The 16,121-nt window shown below is 49.0% G+C and overlaps 1 protein-coding gene across 3 annotated transcripts in view; it reads left to right on the top strand.

The window, feature by feature from the left end:
* The window catches only part of CAMTA1 (calmodulin binding transcription activator 1), a 682,851-nt gene that overhangs the window by 605,295 nt on the left and 61,435 nt on the right, over window positions 1-16,121 (top strand). For all 3 annotated transcript variants that reach the window (XM_081923407.1, XM_081923408.1, XM_081923406.1), the window contains exon 6: window positions 11,401-11,554. In XM_081923407.1, coding sequence (XP_081779533.1) covers window positions 11,401-11,554 — 154 coding nt within the window. The remainder of the gene's footprint in view (window positions 1-11,400; window positions 11,555-16,121) is intronic.

Genomic DNA, 16,121 nt, shown 5'->3' with positions numbered 1-16,121 from the left:
TGGACCTTTGTTGGCAAGGTGATGTCTCTACTTTTTAAGATGCTGTCTAGGTTTGTCATTGGTTTTCTCCCAAGAAGCAGGCGTCTTTTAATTTCATGTTTTAATTTCGTTTAATTTCGTGACTGCTTAGGGAATGGTAGGACATTCCTATTTTCACTGAAGAAATGTTGGAGGGTATGCAATACTGGACAAGATGGAGCAAGGATCTGAGTCAGTATAAGGCAGCTTCTTATGTGTCCTCCCTCCAATGTGCAGGATGGTTCCAGGATGGAATGTGGATCTTGGCTGTAGCAAAATGCAGCTCTTAAGGTGGTGGGTGATACAAATATTCTTTATTTGTGTAGCCAAAGCCATTATGAAAAACAAGATACACAAGACAAAATAAAATGCATTACACAGGTAAGATAATTATTAAAACCAGGCATTCCATCGGATAGGAGCTTGCTCTCCTGAAGAAATTGTCTTATCATCACTACAGACTTTTCTCCTTAAAATTGCCACTCCAAAAGATGAATCAGGATATCTTTTCAGAAGTGTAAAAGGGCCTGTTGCTCAGTAAAAAGTTAATCAAGTACCCAATCCATCTCTCCGCTGAGAGATTTTAAATCTTTGAGCGAGGCTGCTCTTAAGTCCTCGCAGATTGCAAGCAAGGAAGTAGTTGGGTACATCTTAAGGCAGATGACCCCACGTGGACAGAGACTCTTCGTACAGAATCAGGCAATAGCATCCTTCAACTATAGCAGACTGCATAGGTGGTACTTTCAGAGCCGCAAAAGCATTTCTCCATTTGGCGTTTGTAATACTGGTGTCATAGTGATGTCAAGGAGTCCAAATGGGTAGTTTGGCATACCAAGGGGCATATTCAGACAAGCAGGCAGAAGTACAACCAGCACAAAAAATCATGTTTCTGAATACAAAATTTTATGTAGCAAGATGCCATCTCAAATTCTGACGAGTTCAAAATCTCCAAAGAGTGCCCATACATATCAATAACTTGTAGTATTTCCTGATTCCAGGATGGAATTGCTCCATTTATTAAGACTCAGCGTTTTCCTGAAAGCAGAAAATACTAAAATGGGCCCCATCCTTTTTTTAATTTAAACCAGTAGATGGTGTTAATAAGGGTCCTGAAACAAATGGGTGCTGTGCAAACATTTGAGACAGAAGGCAGCTATTTGCAGGGTAGATTCTCCTAATCACTTTTATGATAACAGTGATTATTTTTTAGATCCCTGAAGAAGTCTGCTTAATGTAATGGAAAGGTTCTGTTGGTTTGAGCACAGGCCCAGTTTTCGCAGCTCCTTTTCTAAGCTTTGGTTACCCACAAAAGAAGCTGGTGGTGCTATTTTCTTCCTTCTTTTCTCAATAATTTTCTCTCCTTCTAGCTCTCCATTGATGGTTGACTGGAGAACCTTCCCTGCCTAAAGGTTTTGGAGTTGAAATTCTCAGGGCTGAGGTGGCACCCAGGAACTTATGCCTGTCCCTTGCCACTGGCCGCCACCCCCCGCAAGCCGCTGCTGCTTCCATGCCAGCAGCTGTCAAATCCACCGGCCTTGGCATGGTTATTTATTCATGCCTTGCTAAGATGCCCTCGTGTCCTGGCGACTCTTGCTCTCTGTTTTATGTTTCTTATTTCAAAACCTAGGGGGGGGAGCACTTTGCTTGCTCTGGGGCCTGGGGAGAAAGTTCCTCCTTAATGTGGGAAATAAAATGGGTTGGTTGAACAAACAATGGCTGATTTACTCCCCCAATTTCCACAGCCGAAAGAGAGCCTAGCGCATGCGCCTTCCTGCCGGCGCCTGTGCCAGGAGGTCCACAGCACCATTACAAGCTATTATTACTTTCTGGATAATGTATACATTTTCACTATCACCCAGCCCCTTGCTCCTTCATTTTTCATAAGAAGTGGCACGAGATTAATGACGCAGCCGCAGAAGAAACGCAACGCCACGCCAGCTTGATTTATTGACCACTTAGCATTGATGAAGCTGCAACCACGACTCAAACAGCTGTTGCCATTGCATTTCTCTTTATCAAAGGGAACAGCTTTTTGCATTTTTAACCAGGTCTTGAGCTGGTTTCTGCTTATCGTGCACAACCAAGCTAAAGGGGAAGAGCACAAAAGTGGAGCCAAATATCTTCTTTGTGTCAGGAACTACCAGGTTTAGAAAAACAGAAGTGTGCTGCCTTGCCAGAGTTGAGTCTTGGTAAATGTAAAGGTGCCTCTGAGCATAGACTTAATAGCTTAAAATCCAGCCCTGATGGTGCCTTGGCAAGCGAAAGCAGGTTTGTCTCTGTCACCAAAAGCTGATGGGCAGTCAAGCCCAAGTCTTGGGTGCTTTAAGCACCACACAGGGCTCTTTGCAAGACCAGCGTGGGCACTTTGAAGTCTCCAAGTCGGGACGTCAAAGCACCCAGTCACCTGATGCCATTGTAATGCCAGGTAATTGAATGGTGGGTCAAATCTGGCCAGCTGGGATCTGATAGGAATCTGGCCCACAGCACCAAGGTTCCCCACCTCCTCACCCCATATCCTCCCAGTCCCAGTGAATAATGCCACTCCATTCCCAGGCAGTTCCTGCTAGTAGCAAACACTAGGCTGCATCAGGCAGAGAGCAGGTTCTTTGACTCACCCTGTGGCTCAGCCTGTCCTCTTGTGCAACGGGAACCTCTTGCTCCCCTTTCCCCTGAGGTGTAACTCCTGGAGGACCAGAGAGTGTGCTGCACAGGAAGCCCAGTGTGACCAAGAGACAGTCGCCAGACAGGCAGGTGCTAACATTTGGGTGCTTCCACCAGCAACTGAAAGCACCCCCTCTTCACCCTGAATTTTCCTGGCCACTAGGAGTACCATCTTCTGGCACCTGTGGTTGTAACGGATGTTTTGTTGATACAGATTTTATTCTTATTTTTTGTGTTTTTATGCTCTTGGCCTCTCTTTCAAAGGAATGGCGATATACTTTAATACAAATATAGCTGATATGCCGCCAATTTGCCAGGGGCCACAGAATGTTTGCTCTGCATCTATGAGTGATCAGTCTCTCAGTGCGACGACAGCAGGTCACACTCTAAAACTCCCTGTCCATTGACTCCCGGTGGCTGGTACCTTCTCTGTGCTGTTTCTAAAGGTAAAAGGACCCCTGACCATTAGGTCCAGTCGTGGCCGACTCTGGGGTTGCAGCGCTCATCTCGCTTTATTGGCCAAGGGAGCCGGCGTACAGCTTCCGGGTCACATGGCCAGCATGACTAAGCTGCTTCTGGCGAACCAGAGCAGCACACGGAAATGCTGTTTACCTTCCCGCTGGAGCGGTACCTATTTATCTACTTGCACTTTGACGTGCTTTTGAACTACTAGGTTGGCAGGAGCAGGGACCGAGCAACGGGAGCTCACCCCCTTGCGGGGATTCAAACCGCCAACCTTCTGATCGGCAAGTCCTAGGCTCTGTGGTTTAACCTATAGCACCACCCGCGTCCCTGTGCTGTTTCTAGCACCTGCTAAAAAGTTTTTTATGTTTAGGAAAGACTTCCCAGATACCTAATTTTATTATGTATGCTTGTTTTTAAATTCTGTTGACTTCCTCTATGCTTTTGGATAATTTAATTATGTATATTTATTTTTTTTACAGTTTGTTGGTTTGATCCGCATTTTTATGCTCCGTTATGTGAGCGGTTTAGAGGGTCATCTTTTTTGATTAGGCGGGTCGATAAATCCCTTTAAATAAATAGATAAAATTAATCCTTTGTTTTATGCATGGCTCTTAAAGTGCTTTCAGACCTGCCTCGAATCCTCAGCTTGCATTTCCAAAGGGCTCTGGCCTCCAACTGCTGTTTGTTTGCCCTGCTTTGTCTCATGGACAAATGGCAGCTGTTATTAAATGCAATGTGCAGGAGTTCTTTAAATTTTCAATGCAAGCAGCACTACCTGGCTGCTAATTATGGGGAGTGGAGTCGACCTTCCCCTCCCCATTGGTGGTCCTAAGGAAAATCTCTCCTCTGAAACTCTAGTGCTTGCTTGCTTACTTGAGCCGTGTTCTCCCTCTGGGTCAATGAGAGCATGTGCACAGACACACTTCCCAAGCATGAGCAGATCGCGTTGAGACGCTGCTATCCACAATGACTATGCTCTGCCTCTACAGCGATGCTTCTGAATACCAGTTGCTGGAAACCTCAGGAAGAGAAAGGGCTCTTGTGCTCAACGTTCTGCTCCCTGGTTTCCCACAGGCATCTGGTTGGCCGCCATGAGAACAGGATGCTGGACTAGATGGGCCATTGGCCTGATCCAGCAAGATATTCTGATCTTCTTGTGTTCCACTGACATCAGTGGGCCTTACTCCTATGGTAACTGGGAACAGAGCTGCTGCCTCTTCAGTGACTACATAACTTTATGACCACTGCTCCATAGCAATTGTTGTTATACTTTTCCATTCACCATATAGATGGGTTTATGAAGCATTTCTGTATCCTTCTGCTGTGCTGAAGAAGAATTCCATGAAACAGTGGGTATATCCGGAATCACTGTTCACAACGTCTTTTTGCAAACTACTTCGGCAGCGTTGGATGCCATAAACAAAGCTTTACAGTCTGTTTTTACCAGATAAGAATCTGATGCATTGCTTCTTTCAGAGACTTGCATAGTCTTCAAAGACTTTCAGAGACTTATAAGACTTATGTTTATTTGGTTTTCTGTTTTCAAGAGAATCCATTAAGAGTACATATTTTGTGACTTTCAGAGATTCATAGGTTTTCTGTTTGTGTGATTTCCTATATTTCATATTATATAAAGAGTGTACAGTGGTACCTCGGGTTACATACGCTTCAGGTTACAGACTCCGCTAACCCAGAAATAGTGCTTCAGGTTAAGAACTTTGCTTCAGGATGAGAACAGAAGTCGTGCTCCAGCAGCGAGGCAGCAGCAGGAGGCCCCGTTAGCTAAAGTGGTGCTTCAGGTTAAGAACAGTTTCAGGTTAAGAACGGACCTCTGGAACGAATGAAGTACTTAACCTGAGGTACCACTGTATATTGATATCGTATCATTGTGTTTGGTCATCGTGTTGCCTTGGATATTACTCAGTATGACGGTGGCAGGTGTGGGAGGGGGTGAGGGTGGTTGACAGGGGAGCAGAGCTTTAACTGAAAGAGAGGGGTTGACATGCAGTGTTGGAAGTGGCAGAAATCCGAACCGGCAGCTCAATTTTCTGCAGAAGTATTCCGCTCAAGAGTGGGTAGGGAAACTGAACGTACCCAGTGACTCTTGCCTCTCTGAAGCCTCTCTATCTGGGCTGGCATTTAGCAGTCAGAGCTGTTCCCAAGAAGGAGATGTTATATAGCTTGATATTTAACTAACATCCGTAGTGAGTTCTATTTTTAAAAAACTGCACTCAGCTTCAAGCCCTCGGCATCAGGTAAATAAAGAGTTCAAAGAGGATGGGGCTTGCTTTGATTGGGCACCGTGGCGCCATTTATGAAGTTTGCCTAGGTCATCAAGGTGGGGTGAGCGAAGGACTCTGCATGATGAGGAAGGTGGGAGGATGTGTTTCAGCGATCGTAAAAGCCGATTGGGGTGAGCCGTTCTGCAGCCTCCTTGAAATACCTGCATCCAGGGCAGTATTAATTCACAATAACAGGACAATAAATATGATACATTTCTAATAACTCCCATTATAGTAAAACGAATGGAAGCGAGAACGGAGATGAGGAGTTCTCTTTGCCTTTGGGAACTTTCACGATTGCTTTTTCTAAACGCTGGGTTGGTGATTGCCTCCCCCCCCCCACGAGCATTGGGTTGATTTGCTCACTTTATGGGTCTGTTAGGAGAGGCAAAATTCCCACCAGATGCCCTTCCAAAGCCCTTGAAATAAGGGCTGGATGAAAACTACAGAGGATAAACATCCTTGAAACTGAGGATCGGGAGAGGCAGCACGTCTCTTCCTGAAGCTGTGCTAGCAGCTTCGAGGGTCCAGATTTAAAGGTCCTCTTCTTCTCCAGCTTAAGACACCCATAGGTACCACTTCCCTTTCCTCAAGCAAGCTGAATTGCCTGTGGCTGCCATACACCGCCTTCCCCCTCTGGATGCATGGCTGGAGGCTCTGCTGATTGCTGGACCTGCTGTCCTCCTCTACTGATTGAAAGGTCAAGAGGTTGTTTCTCCTCTTTGGATCAAGAATGGGGAGGGCAATAATTGCCCTATAACCTTGGGAGGTGGTGGATATTTTTAAGTAGAGGCTGGATGGCCATCTGTCATGGATGCTTTAGCTGAGATTCCTGCATTGCAGGAGGTTGGACCAAATGATCCACAGGGGCCCCTTCCAATTCTACAGTTCTAGGATTCTGTGAATCTGGAAGCTCAGCATCTACAGTGTGTCCAACTGCCGCCTGAGTGCATTGCAGGGTGCATTAAGTGCCCCACCTGCACCATCACATCTGGATGCAAGCACACTTGTGGCAGAAGAGGCCTCTACCTCCCCACTCGGATATTTCACATCTAAAGCCTCTGCCTGGAAAGGGGACTGAGCCATGAGGAGTTCAAACCACCTTCTCACAAGGCATCCCAAAGTGGGCATCTGAGGCCAGTTGCTGGAAGCAGGTGGAGAGTCCTGCTCTGGGGGCCAAGCAAGCTTATAGAGGGGAATCATAGAACCATAGAACTGCCGAGCTAAAAGGGACCTGGAGGGTCATCCAGTCCAACCCCCTGCAGTGCAGGAATCGCAGCTAAAGAATGGAGCCACACAAACTCGGTTTCTGAAGGAGAGTCCACCACCTTCCAAGGAGGTCTCTTCCACTGGCAAACAGCTCTCACCATCAAAAAGTTCTTTCTAATGCTTCCCGGTCCTCCTGGCCATTCTGCAGGCTGCATCCAATTGACTGGGGCGGGGGTGTTCACGGAGGGCTGGATCAGGCCCCTCTCCTTGTCCTGAATTGAGAGTTGAATCACACCACCCAAATGCACGTTGAAGACACCCTCCTTCAGGGCAGGGAGATGAAGTGATTTGTTTTCTAATTGCTTGCCTTCGATGTCCTCTTCCCCCATCTGGGTGGAGAAGCAACCCCAGAGTGTGCTTTGCCTTGATAGCTTCTGCGGGGAAGAAGGCCGGCTGCCCTCTCAGTTCCTGCCAGTGCCCCCACTCACTTGCGGCTTTCCCCACCACCCTGCCTCCGTTTTGCCCCCTTGGCAGTTTCCCTGCTGTCCTTGGTCTCAGCCTATAGTTCAGGCCCCCGGTGTGTGTTTAAACCATCTGAAGGACAAGCAATTAATTGCCTGGCGGCATCTTTTTCATTAGTGAAGAAATGCTCGTTAGTGTGGGAGCTGATTTGATGGTCTGCTACCTTCCACCAGCAGCAAAGCGACTCCCTTTTGGCGAGGTCGGGCGGGGAGGGGGGAGCTGCCTGGTGCAGACACAGACCCCCCCCCATCCCCCTCCCAAGCCCTGCTCTAGCAACATTAATGAAACATTAGAGTTTTAATTACACCATTATCCTATTTATTTTTATAAATAATTCCAGAGCAGTCATTAAAGTTTGTGGAATTTAGGAGCAAATGACTTCAGGGAGAGGAATCAAGTTTTCAATCTCGTTGTTGTCTGTCGTGGGGGTTCTTTCCTGGTTGCCTTGTTGTTCTTAAGATTATTCATTTATCCACCATCCAAGTGGAAGAAGTTTCTTTGTCGGAAAGTTTGTTGCGGCGGGACCAGACTTTCTGTGGTTGCTGCCAGCTCTCTGGCCCCCAGTTCTAGGAGTATACTGAGGTACTGCAAATGTCTGAGGCTGCCTGTCTTCCTGTTCTCCTCTCCCCTGTGGGCTAGGGGTGCTGGGTGGCTGCTCAGACACATCATCATCATCATCATCACCACCATCATTTATCATTTATACCCTGCCCATCTGGCTGGGTTTCCCCAGCCATTCTGGGTGGCTTCCAACACAATATTAAAATACGGTAATACATCAAACATTAAAAGCTTCCCTAAACAGGGCTGCCTTCAGATGTCTTCTAAAAGTTTTGTAGTTGTTTTTCTCTTTGACATCTGGTGGGAGGGCGTTCCACAGGGCGGGTGTCACTACCGAGAAGGCCCTCTGCCTGATTCCCTGTAACTTGGCTTCTTGCAGTGAGGGAACCGCCAGAAGGCGCTGGACCTCAGTGTCCAGATAGAACGATGGGGGTGGAGACGCTCCTTCAGATATACTGGACCGAGGCTGTTTAGGGTTTTAAAGGTCAGCACCAACACTTTGAATTGTGCCCCGATTCTGCACCCGGAAAAGCTGAGCATGACCAACCCTGCCTGGAATATACAAACGGAGCCCATTTGCACAATTCCTCTTATTTCTTTCCCATGAACAACTCATCCTGCCATTTTTCCTGTTTTACATAACTCAGAGCCAGAAACTACCTTCCGCCTGCCCACCCCATGAGCTTCTGAGATTTCAGTGGCCGTTGCCCTTTTCGCACCCATCCAAGCTGACCTTCTCAGGCTTAAAAAAACCGAAACTTTCCTTTGGCTTCACCTTACAAGGGAAGAGCCCGTCAAAACGCCTCTCGTGCCACGTTCAGTCACTTTTGAAAATGCCCAACCTCTCTAGAACAGGTTTGTCACATATGAATGAAGTCACCTTGGTTACGACGGTAAAACCTGGATTCTTCCTTTGTGCAATCTATATATTTTAAAACAAAGATGAATGAAACTTGGATTGCTATGAATAAGCTGTTTGCCACTTGTTATATTTAAACATCTTGGGCCCCACCTAGTCTGCCTCAGGCAGGGATCCCCCTAGGGGAAAACATCACCTCTTTCCCACCACCGCACCCATGGGTGCCCTTACAGACTGCCCACCCCCTTGTTGAGAGGTGGGCAGGTGATGACTGTGCATTGGGCCCAGTTGTGGTCCTCACCCCCCCCCCCCTTGGTCATGTCCTCTGACCTCTTTCCAGTGCCAGGCGAAAACTTTTTTGTTTTGTTTTACTGAGTCCTTGAATCTGCTGCTCTTTATATTGCAGCCTGGTTTTTCATACTGTTGCTTTATGATTTATTTCTTGAGGGAAAGGGGCACAAACTGCCCTGCAAGGATACACAGCCCTTGCAATTGCAGGAAATCCTGAGCTCAGAGGAAAGGGGTAGATGTCCCCTTCTGGAGCTCCCATTTGCATCCCGGGACCAAACTACTCTCACGGGTGCAATAAATTCTTGCCACCTGGCTTGAAGCCAAGCACCACCAGCTGGAGATGCCTTCTGTGGGTCCACTAGTTCCTTGGGGTTCTTTGGGGCAGAAGCCCAAGGAACTTTCCATACAGGCAGCAAAGTTCTTAATGTGGAGCCCAAAGCCTGGGATAGAGCCAAGCCCAGAGTAAGCCTTGAAGCAACGGATAGGCTTTGTCAGGAGAATCAGGAGGGAGCAGCCTCTGGAATGGACAGGACGCCAGGTTCGATTGACAGCAGTTTGGGGATGAGAAAAGGGAACTCAGGGCTGGGGAGCAAATCCATGCCCCATTTGCATTTTAACACGAACCTCCTGCTCCCACAGTTTCCAAACAGATACACCAACCGACACAGAACCATCCTTCAGCAACCTTGTTGAATGTTGCAGGCAGCACGGAAATGCAGACAATCCCCCAAATAGCATAGAAAACTACCATATGTTAGGGGATGTTCTTGCAAAAGTGCATATATATTCGCCAAAATGCATGCATGAGGAGAAAGGAATACAAGACGGCGCATAAGTTTGTGTGCATACGTAAATTTGTGTGCGTGACTTCTTTCCTAAGAATAGTTTGCGAATTAATGCAGAAATGGGGGAAATGGAACTGAAGTGGTTTTGTCATTTAATGTTGTTGGCTTCTGTTTCAAACCACCTTTTGAGCTTTTATCAACCAGAAGGTATCATCATCTACTGCAGTGGCTTTCAACCAGTGTGCCGTGACACCCTGGGGTGCCTTGAATGATGGTCAGGGGTGCCGCGAGCAACACTGGCCTCTGTCCCTCTTTCCTTCCCTCACTCCTCTCGCATCTCTGCCTCCCAAAGGCTTGCACAGCTGTTTGTTGCAGAAGCCCTGGCTACAAGCTGCCCAGGTGAATGGTGCCTCTGGGGCTGGTCAGGGGGTGCTGGTTGCCAGGAGCTGAGGCTGCCTTGGAGTAAGCAAGCAAGCAGGCAAGGGAGCCCAGCCAGCCCGCCCGCCAGCCCTTGCTGTTGGGAATGGACAGATAAGTCCCTGGCCCCTATGGGGCAGTGTGAGGAGGCATCTCTCTTTGGGGTGGGGGGGGGCAGCTCAGAGACCAGTAGCAGCAGCAGTGGCTGTCCAGAGGACTCCCAAGGAAAAGGTAGAGGAGGCTGAGGGGACACTCAACAAGGGAAGGTGTTTGAAAAGGGGCGAGAGGCTGCCAGCTCTGCAGGCAAGGGGTGACATAACTGGGCTCCTGAGCCCTGCAGGGGTGCCACAGAAAGAATGTAGTTGGTCAAGGGAGTCATGGACTCAAAAAGGTTGAAGAACTCTGATCTGCTGTATATTCCAGGAAGCGATTTGACTGCTCACTCTGTATTTGGACACTTCTTTAGAATTCAAGGTTGCCATATTTTTTTCAAAGAATCCAGGGACACTTTTTTTTTGAAAAGAGGAAAAAAAGTTATTAAAAAAGTTTTTGTTTTGTTTGTTTTTTAAAAAAGAAGTAATATCTTCTCTTCTGTGGGCAGTTGGCCAGGTGCCTGGGCGTTCTCACTCCCGGCTCAATTTGGGTTGCGGGGGAGTCAGCAGTTCCCCCAGTTGACGTGCCGGGCATCCCCGGTTCCCCCTTGGCAGTGGCAGCGGCAGTCTCAGCAGCCCAGAGCCAGCCTGATAACGTAGTTGGCTCTGGCTGGCTTCAGGAGCTGCTCGCTGCCATGGCGCCTGCCATTTTGCCTCACCGGAAGTCCCCATATGATGTGTCTTGTGCCGTTGAACCAATCACACAACGTTCATTTCCTACTAATAAATCTACAACACTTAATATACAAATCTGGGGACATTAAATGAAATCCGGGGACATTCTGGGGACAGATTTTGTCCAGGGACAGATTTGTAAATCCGGGGACTGTCCCCGGGAAACGGGGACATCTGGTAACCATACTTAGATACTGTGACCAAATTTTGTATGATGGTTCCTGAGATCAAGGAGCAATTCTCATCTACGTTTGGATACCACTGGGTGCCATTTTGAATTAAGATGGTGGACTTTTAGCTTCTTATAATGGCACCGATTTCAACCGCTGTTTCAAAACTGTGCTGATTGGTTTATTTATTTTGCTTTTATGGGGGATGAGACCTTAGAATTCCCTGGGGGATGCCAGCTATGATTTTGCTAAGAAATAATGATGCCAATAGGTCTTTTAGAATAAATTGGTGGTGGTGATGACAATGTGTGTTCTCTACCAATCTTCCTGCAGAACCCGGACATTGTGCTGGTCCACTACTTGAATGTACCCGCCATCGAGGACTGTGGAAAGCCCTGCGGCCCCATCCTGTGCTCCATCAACACCGACAAGAAGGAGTGGGCAAAATGGACGAAAGAGGAGCTGATTGGCCAACTGAAGCCAATGTGTGAGTAGGGCCTGCTGCACTTGGGGCCCCAGAAGCAGTAGGGCCCTGTGGTGTTTTGTGTGTTTGTTTTGCTTTGTTTTGGTTTGTTCTTTGGTTGGTTGTTTTTTGCTGAGTGGGGACAGGGGATGATCCCCCTGGGCATGCATAAGGTAGCTGATGCATTCTGCATGCCCTTCAGTCGCAAACAATGCACCTTGCAGAATTTGCAGGACGAGGATTATGGATCATAGAATGGTAGAGTTGGAAGGTACCACAAGGGTCATCTAGTCCAACCCCCTGCAATGCATGAATCTTTTGCCCAGCGTGGGACTCGAACCCACAACCCTGAGATTAAGAGTCTTCTGCTCTACCAACTGCTGGCTGCCATCCCATTAGACACCTGTTTCAATTTCAGCAGTGCAAGGGGTGCAGCAAGGAGATGAGATAGACTCAGGGAATTGCAGAGTGGGAAGGGCCTGCCAGGGGGGTCACCCAGTCCTGCAATGCAGAATTCACAACTAAAGAATCCCTGGCAGATGGCCATCCAACCTCTGTTTAAAAACCTGCAATGAAGGAGTCAGTCCCAACATCAAACAGCTCTTACTGTCAGAAAGTTCTTCCTAATGTTTAGGACTGTCTTGCCATTTGGACCCATTGGCTTGGGTCCTCCCCTCTGCAGCCGCAGACAACAAGCCTGCTCCAACTTCCACATGGCAGCCTGTCAGATATTTGAAGATTGTGATCATGTCACCTCTCAGAGCCAGATTCCAAGGCCTACTCTTTTTTGCTTGTTGGAGAACGAGCCGCAAACGAAAAGGAGAGCATGTCTGAGGGGCTCCTTCTTATTACTCCTGAAAGTCATGGTGATGCAATCAGCGCTTGCCCAAGAAACTCTCTCTCCGAAAAGCAAAAGGCTGTGTACGTTTGCCGTTCGTGAGAATCATTACATGCCTCGCAGACATCAAAACCATTCTGCCATGAATAACAACAGTCGCCTGCTGCGTCAGAGCAAAGCCAAGGTTGCTTGCAGGGGGCTCCTGAGGAGGCTTCCTCACGTGCAGGACAAAATGAAGGGAGGCAAATGGAGGCGGCCCCACCTGCGCCCACACAGCCAGGGCCTCTGTGCCCCGGGGCCTGGCTCCCTCGCCTGGCCTTCACACAGAGAGATGTGCCTGTTCCACGCAGGTTTGACTTGTTGCCTTGACAAGCATTTCCTTGTTAGGCTCCTGCCTCCTGCTGCCCTCTGCGGGGGCTGCCTTGGCTCCTTCCCCTCCTGTCTGCCCACCGATTGAAGTGCAAAGAGCATTTTGGAGCAGCTCTTCCTCCCGTACAGAGAGTGGCTGCTTTGCTTTAGCCATCCGGCATCTCCGCCCCCGTGCAAAAGGCTCAGAAACGGGAGAAACCTCCGCTCTGCCAGCAAGCCGGGCTGAGAATGAGCCAGGTCAGATCCACTGCCCTGGCCAAGACAAAGTTGTCCCCTTCATTCCTTCAGAGCCTCGTTCCCAGGATATTGCAAGTGTTTCCACTCTGAATCCTACTGAGCCAGGGACTGTTTTTGCAGAAGGAGTGCCTGGACAGATTGCAAGTGGACTTTGGGGGCAGAGCGAAGGGAGCACCATCCATCGGCCAACACCCAGAAAGTGTGGCCACTTCCTTGCTGGGCTGAAAGTGGCAGAGCCCATAATGGGAGAACAGCTGCTTTGCATGCAGAAGGTCTGAGATTCATCAACTCCAAGGCTGGGAGAGAATCCTGCCTGAAACCCTGGAGGGTCACTGCCAGTCAGCGTAGACAGACTATTTATTTGATTTCTTAACTGCCTTCATGGTATAAGGTCCCGGGTGAGGGTTACGACAATGGAAAGATGCAATATTAAAATTGATTAAATCAGAAGGATAGGGTGGGTTCTAAAATATGTATCTCTGGGTAAAGAGGTGCATCTTCAGAATACAGATATCATATCATCCATGCACAATCCAACTGTGGTTGAGGGGGGGCAGTTTGGTGTGTATAACTGAGACCTGGGTGGCCCCATGCTAGTCCAGTATGCCTACCTGAGTATTTACTGCAACACCATTTTAAGTCAGAAGGGTGGGAAGAGATGGCAGGTTGTAGTTATCCATAAAAACCCCACCTCCTTTGCCAGAAGATCCACCCACATTGTGTCTGCGATCAAGGGACTGTTTGTGGTGATGGACCACAGAGAAAGACTGAGGATACTGCTAGTTTGCTTTCCAATTTGCTGCATTGCAACCACAGCGCCACCTCCCCACAAGGGAACTTGGTCCAGCAAACCTGCTGGGGATGTAGCAGCCTGGGCCGCCATGTCCTCTCTGTGAGCCTTTGGGGTGTGAGGAGCTGCAACTTTGCAAACTCTGGAAGGTCCCAGTAAGGGAGATCAGGAGTACAGCTTACTTAATTTCTTTGTTGCATTTCTATCTCTGCTTTTTCCCCAAGGAGCTCGAGGTGGTGTACATCCTCATTTGCTCCTTACAACAACCCTGTGAGGTAGGCTGAGAGGCAGTGACTTGGCCAAAGTGGAGGTTTGAACCCTGGTCTCCCAAGTCCTAGCCTGACACTCTAGCCACTACACCACACTGGCTCTCACACGTGTGTGGCTGATGGCACAGGTGTCTTTTTGTCCTCTCTGATCCCCAACTCAGGCCCCTTCACAGTTCTCGCCCAGTGGTGTTGCTTAAGTTCTGCAGTTTCCAGCATTGCCTGTGCGATGGAAAGCGTATTCTGCAGCCGTTACACTTGGAAGACTCCCCTCCCCACAATGTACAGAAGCCGAGAGTCTCAAGAAACTGGGTGGGCGGCCCTAGAATCCCCGATTCTGCCTTTTCCTGGCTGCTGCGCACACAACAGCTGGGGCTGCTGCTCCACTCTGCCAGAGTGACAGGCGGTGTCGGCACAGCCCTGACCTTAAAGAGAGGGGCCAAACTGCCCCCCAGGGCTGGAGATGTGGAGCTGGAAAACTTTTGAGGGCATCTCTGATATCAATCCAAGGCCTGCCGGGCACCTCAGGAGGGGGAAAGTGGCAGCCGGCTTTAAAATCTGCAGTGCGTCAGGAAAAACGACGTGCGGATGACACCAAGCCGGCTGTAAATCTCTTTTATGCCTTGGGAGGGAAGCGCAAAGTTCTGCCCAATTATTCGGCCTGCTTAGGCATCTGCACGTCCCTGTTTATGGATGCGCATCCTGGGAGAGTCTCCCGTGGAAATGCAGCTCGGGTTGGAAAGGGGATGTGTGTGTGTGTGTGTGCATTTGCGGGGTGGGAGCTTTAGATTCTGATCAGGCTTCCGGTGAGGCGGGGAGGGGGGAGCGTGGAGCTTGGCTGAGCACATTCCGGGGGCGCCAAGCGCTCTCCTCGCCAGGCAGGCCTGCGATTGGGTTCCAGAGCAGAGCCCTGCTGCTCAGTCCAGGAGCCAAGCCCATTAGCTTCATCACATTTCCACATAAATCACATTCTATCGCAGGCTTCACAGTTTGATTTCCTGATGTTTCCAAATTTCTCTGCCCTGAAGGAGATTAGCCCATGATTGAATCTGAATGTGTTGCCTGCTCCTCCTCCTCCTCTCCTCCAGGAGTCCAGGGCAGGCTTTCGCCGGAGAGGCTTCTTCTTCCTCCTTCTCTCCCCCCAATTCACCTGTTGCATAATGCAGCTCAGTCTCCTTCCTCCCACCCCAATTACCTTCATTCTCCCAGGCTTCTGAAGCACAAACCTCTGCAGGTGAGCTTTGATTCCCTGCCCTGCCTCAGAGTCAACCCTCTTTCTTCTGGTTCCTGGACCTGGCTGAGCCTCCACTGCCACCAGCCACTTAATTACGGGGTCCAGATGCTGCCTCCTTGGGGGCAGATTCAGGCAGAATTTATCAGCCCTCCAGAAATGGCTTTTAATTTCAGGCAGGAGAAGGAAACTTCCCTTGGCAAGGAAGGACACCTGCTGTCCTGGCCGCAGAGGAAGCTCACTGGGTAGGGCAGGGCAGATCATGCAGGTGCTTTGATCTGTTGAAAACGAAGTGGAATTAGCCAGCAGAAGAAGCACAAGATAAGGGAATCTGCCTCTTAACTTCGCTATTTGTATATAGTGCCATCAAATTGGTCAGCACAGCACATCAAGGGTAGAGCTCACCTGACCTTGGACTACAACTCCCATGATCCTCCCTGTCCACTGCCCATGCTAGGGCTGCTGGGAGTCTGAGCCCAACAGCAGCATCTGGAGAAGGCTGGTCTAGATTTTGAAAGCGGGAGGCAGGGGAAAAGAGACAGGGCGTGTTGATGCGTGTCCATAATCACATGTGCACCCACGCATGGATGCCAACACATGTCACTACCAGGGAAGGTGTGCCATTCAGGATCTCAAGCCAAGAGTCACAGTAAGCCACAGGGAAGGAAGGCACATTATACGTTATTAGCAGGGGTAGATCAGCCATAGGGTACAGGCTAGCTGCAGCTCTTGGTGAGCAACCCAATCTGCATGTATAGTATTACAAAACAGGAATCGGTTAGCAGAGTGGATACAGCTGAAGATGTGCATGCTCTGAAGCTCAGATATGGCCTGAACTGACAGCTCAGTGGACCCGTCAT

This window comes from Podarcis melisellensis (genome assembly GCF_964234715.1).
Source record: "Podarcis melisellensis genome assembly, chromosome: 8".
Classification (NCBI taxonomy): domain Eukaryota; kingdom Metazoa; phylum Chordata; class Lepidosauria; order Squamata; family Lacertidae; genus Podarcis; species Podarcis melisellensis.
The sequence above is the reverse complement of the archived record's forward strand: the minus strand, read 5'-3'. Positions and strand labels throughout refer to the sequence as shown.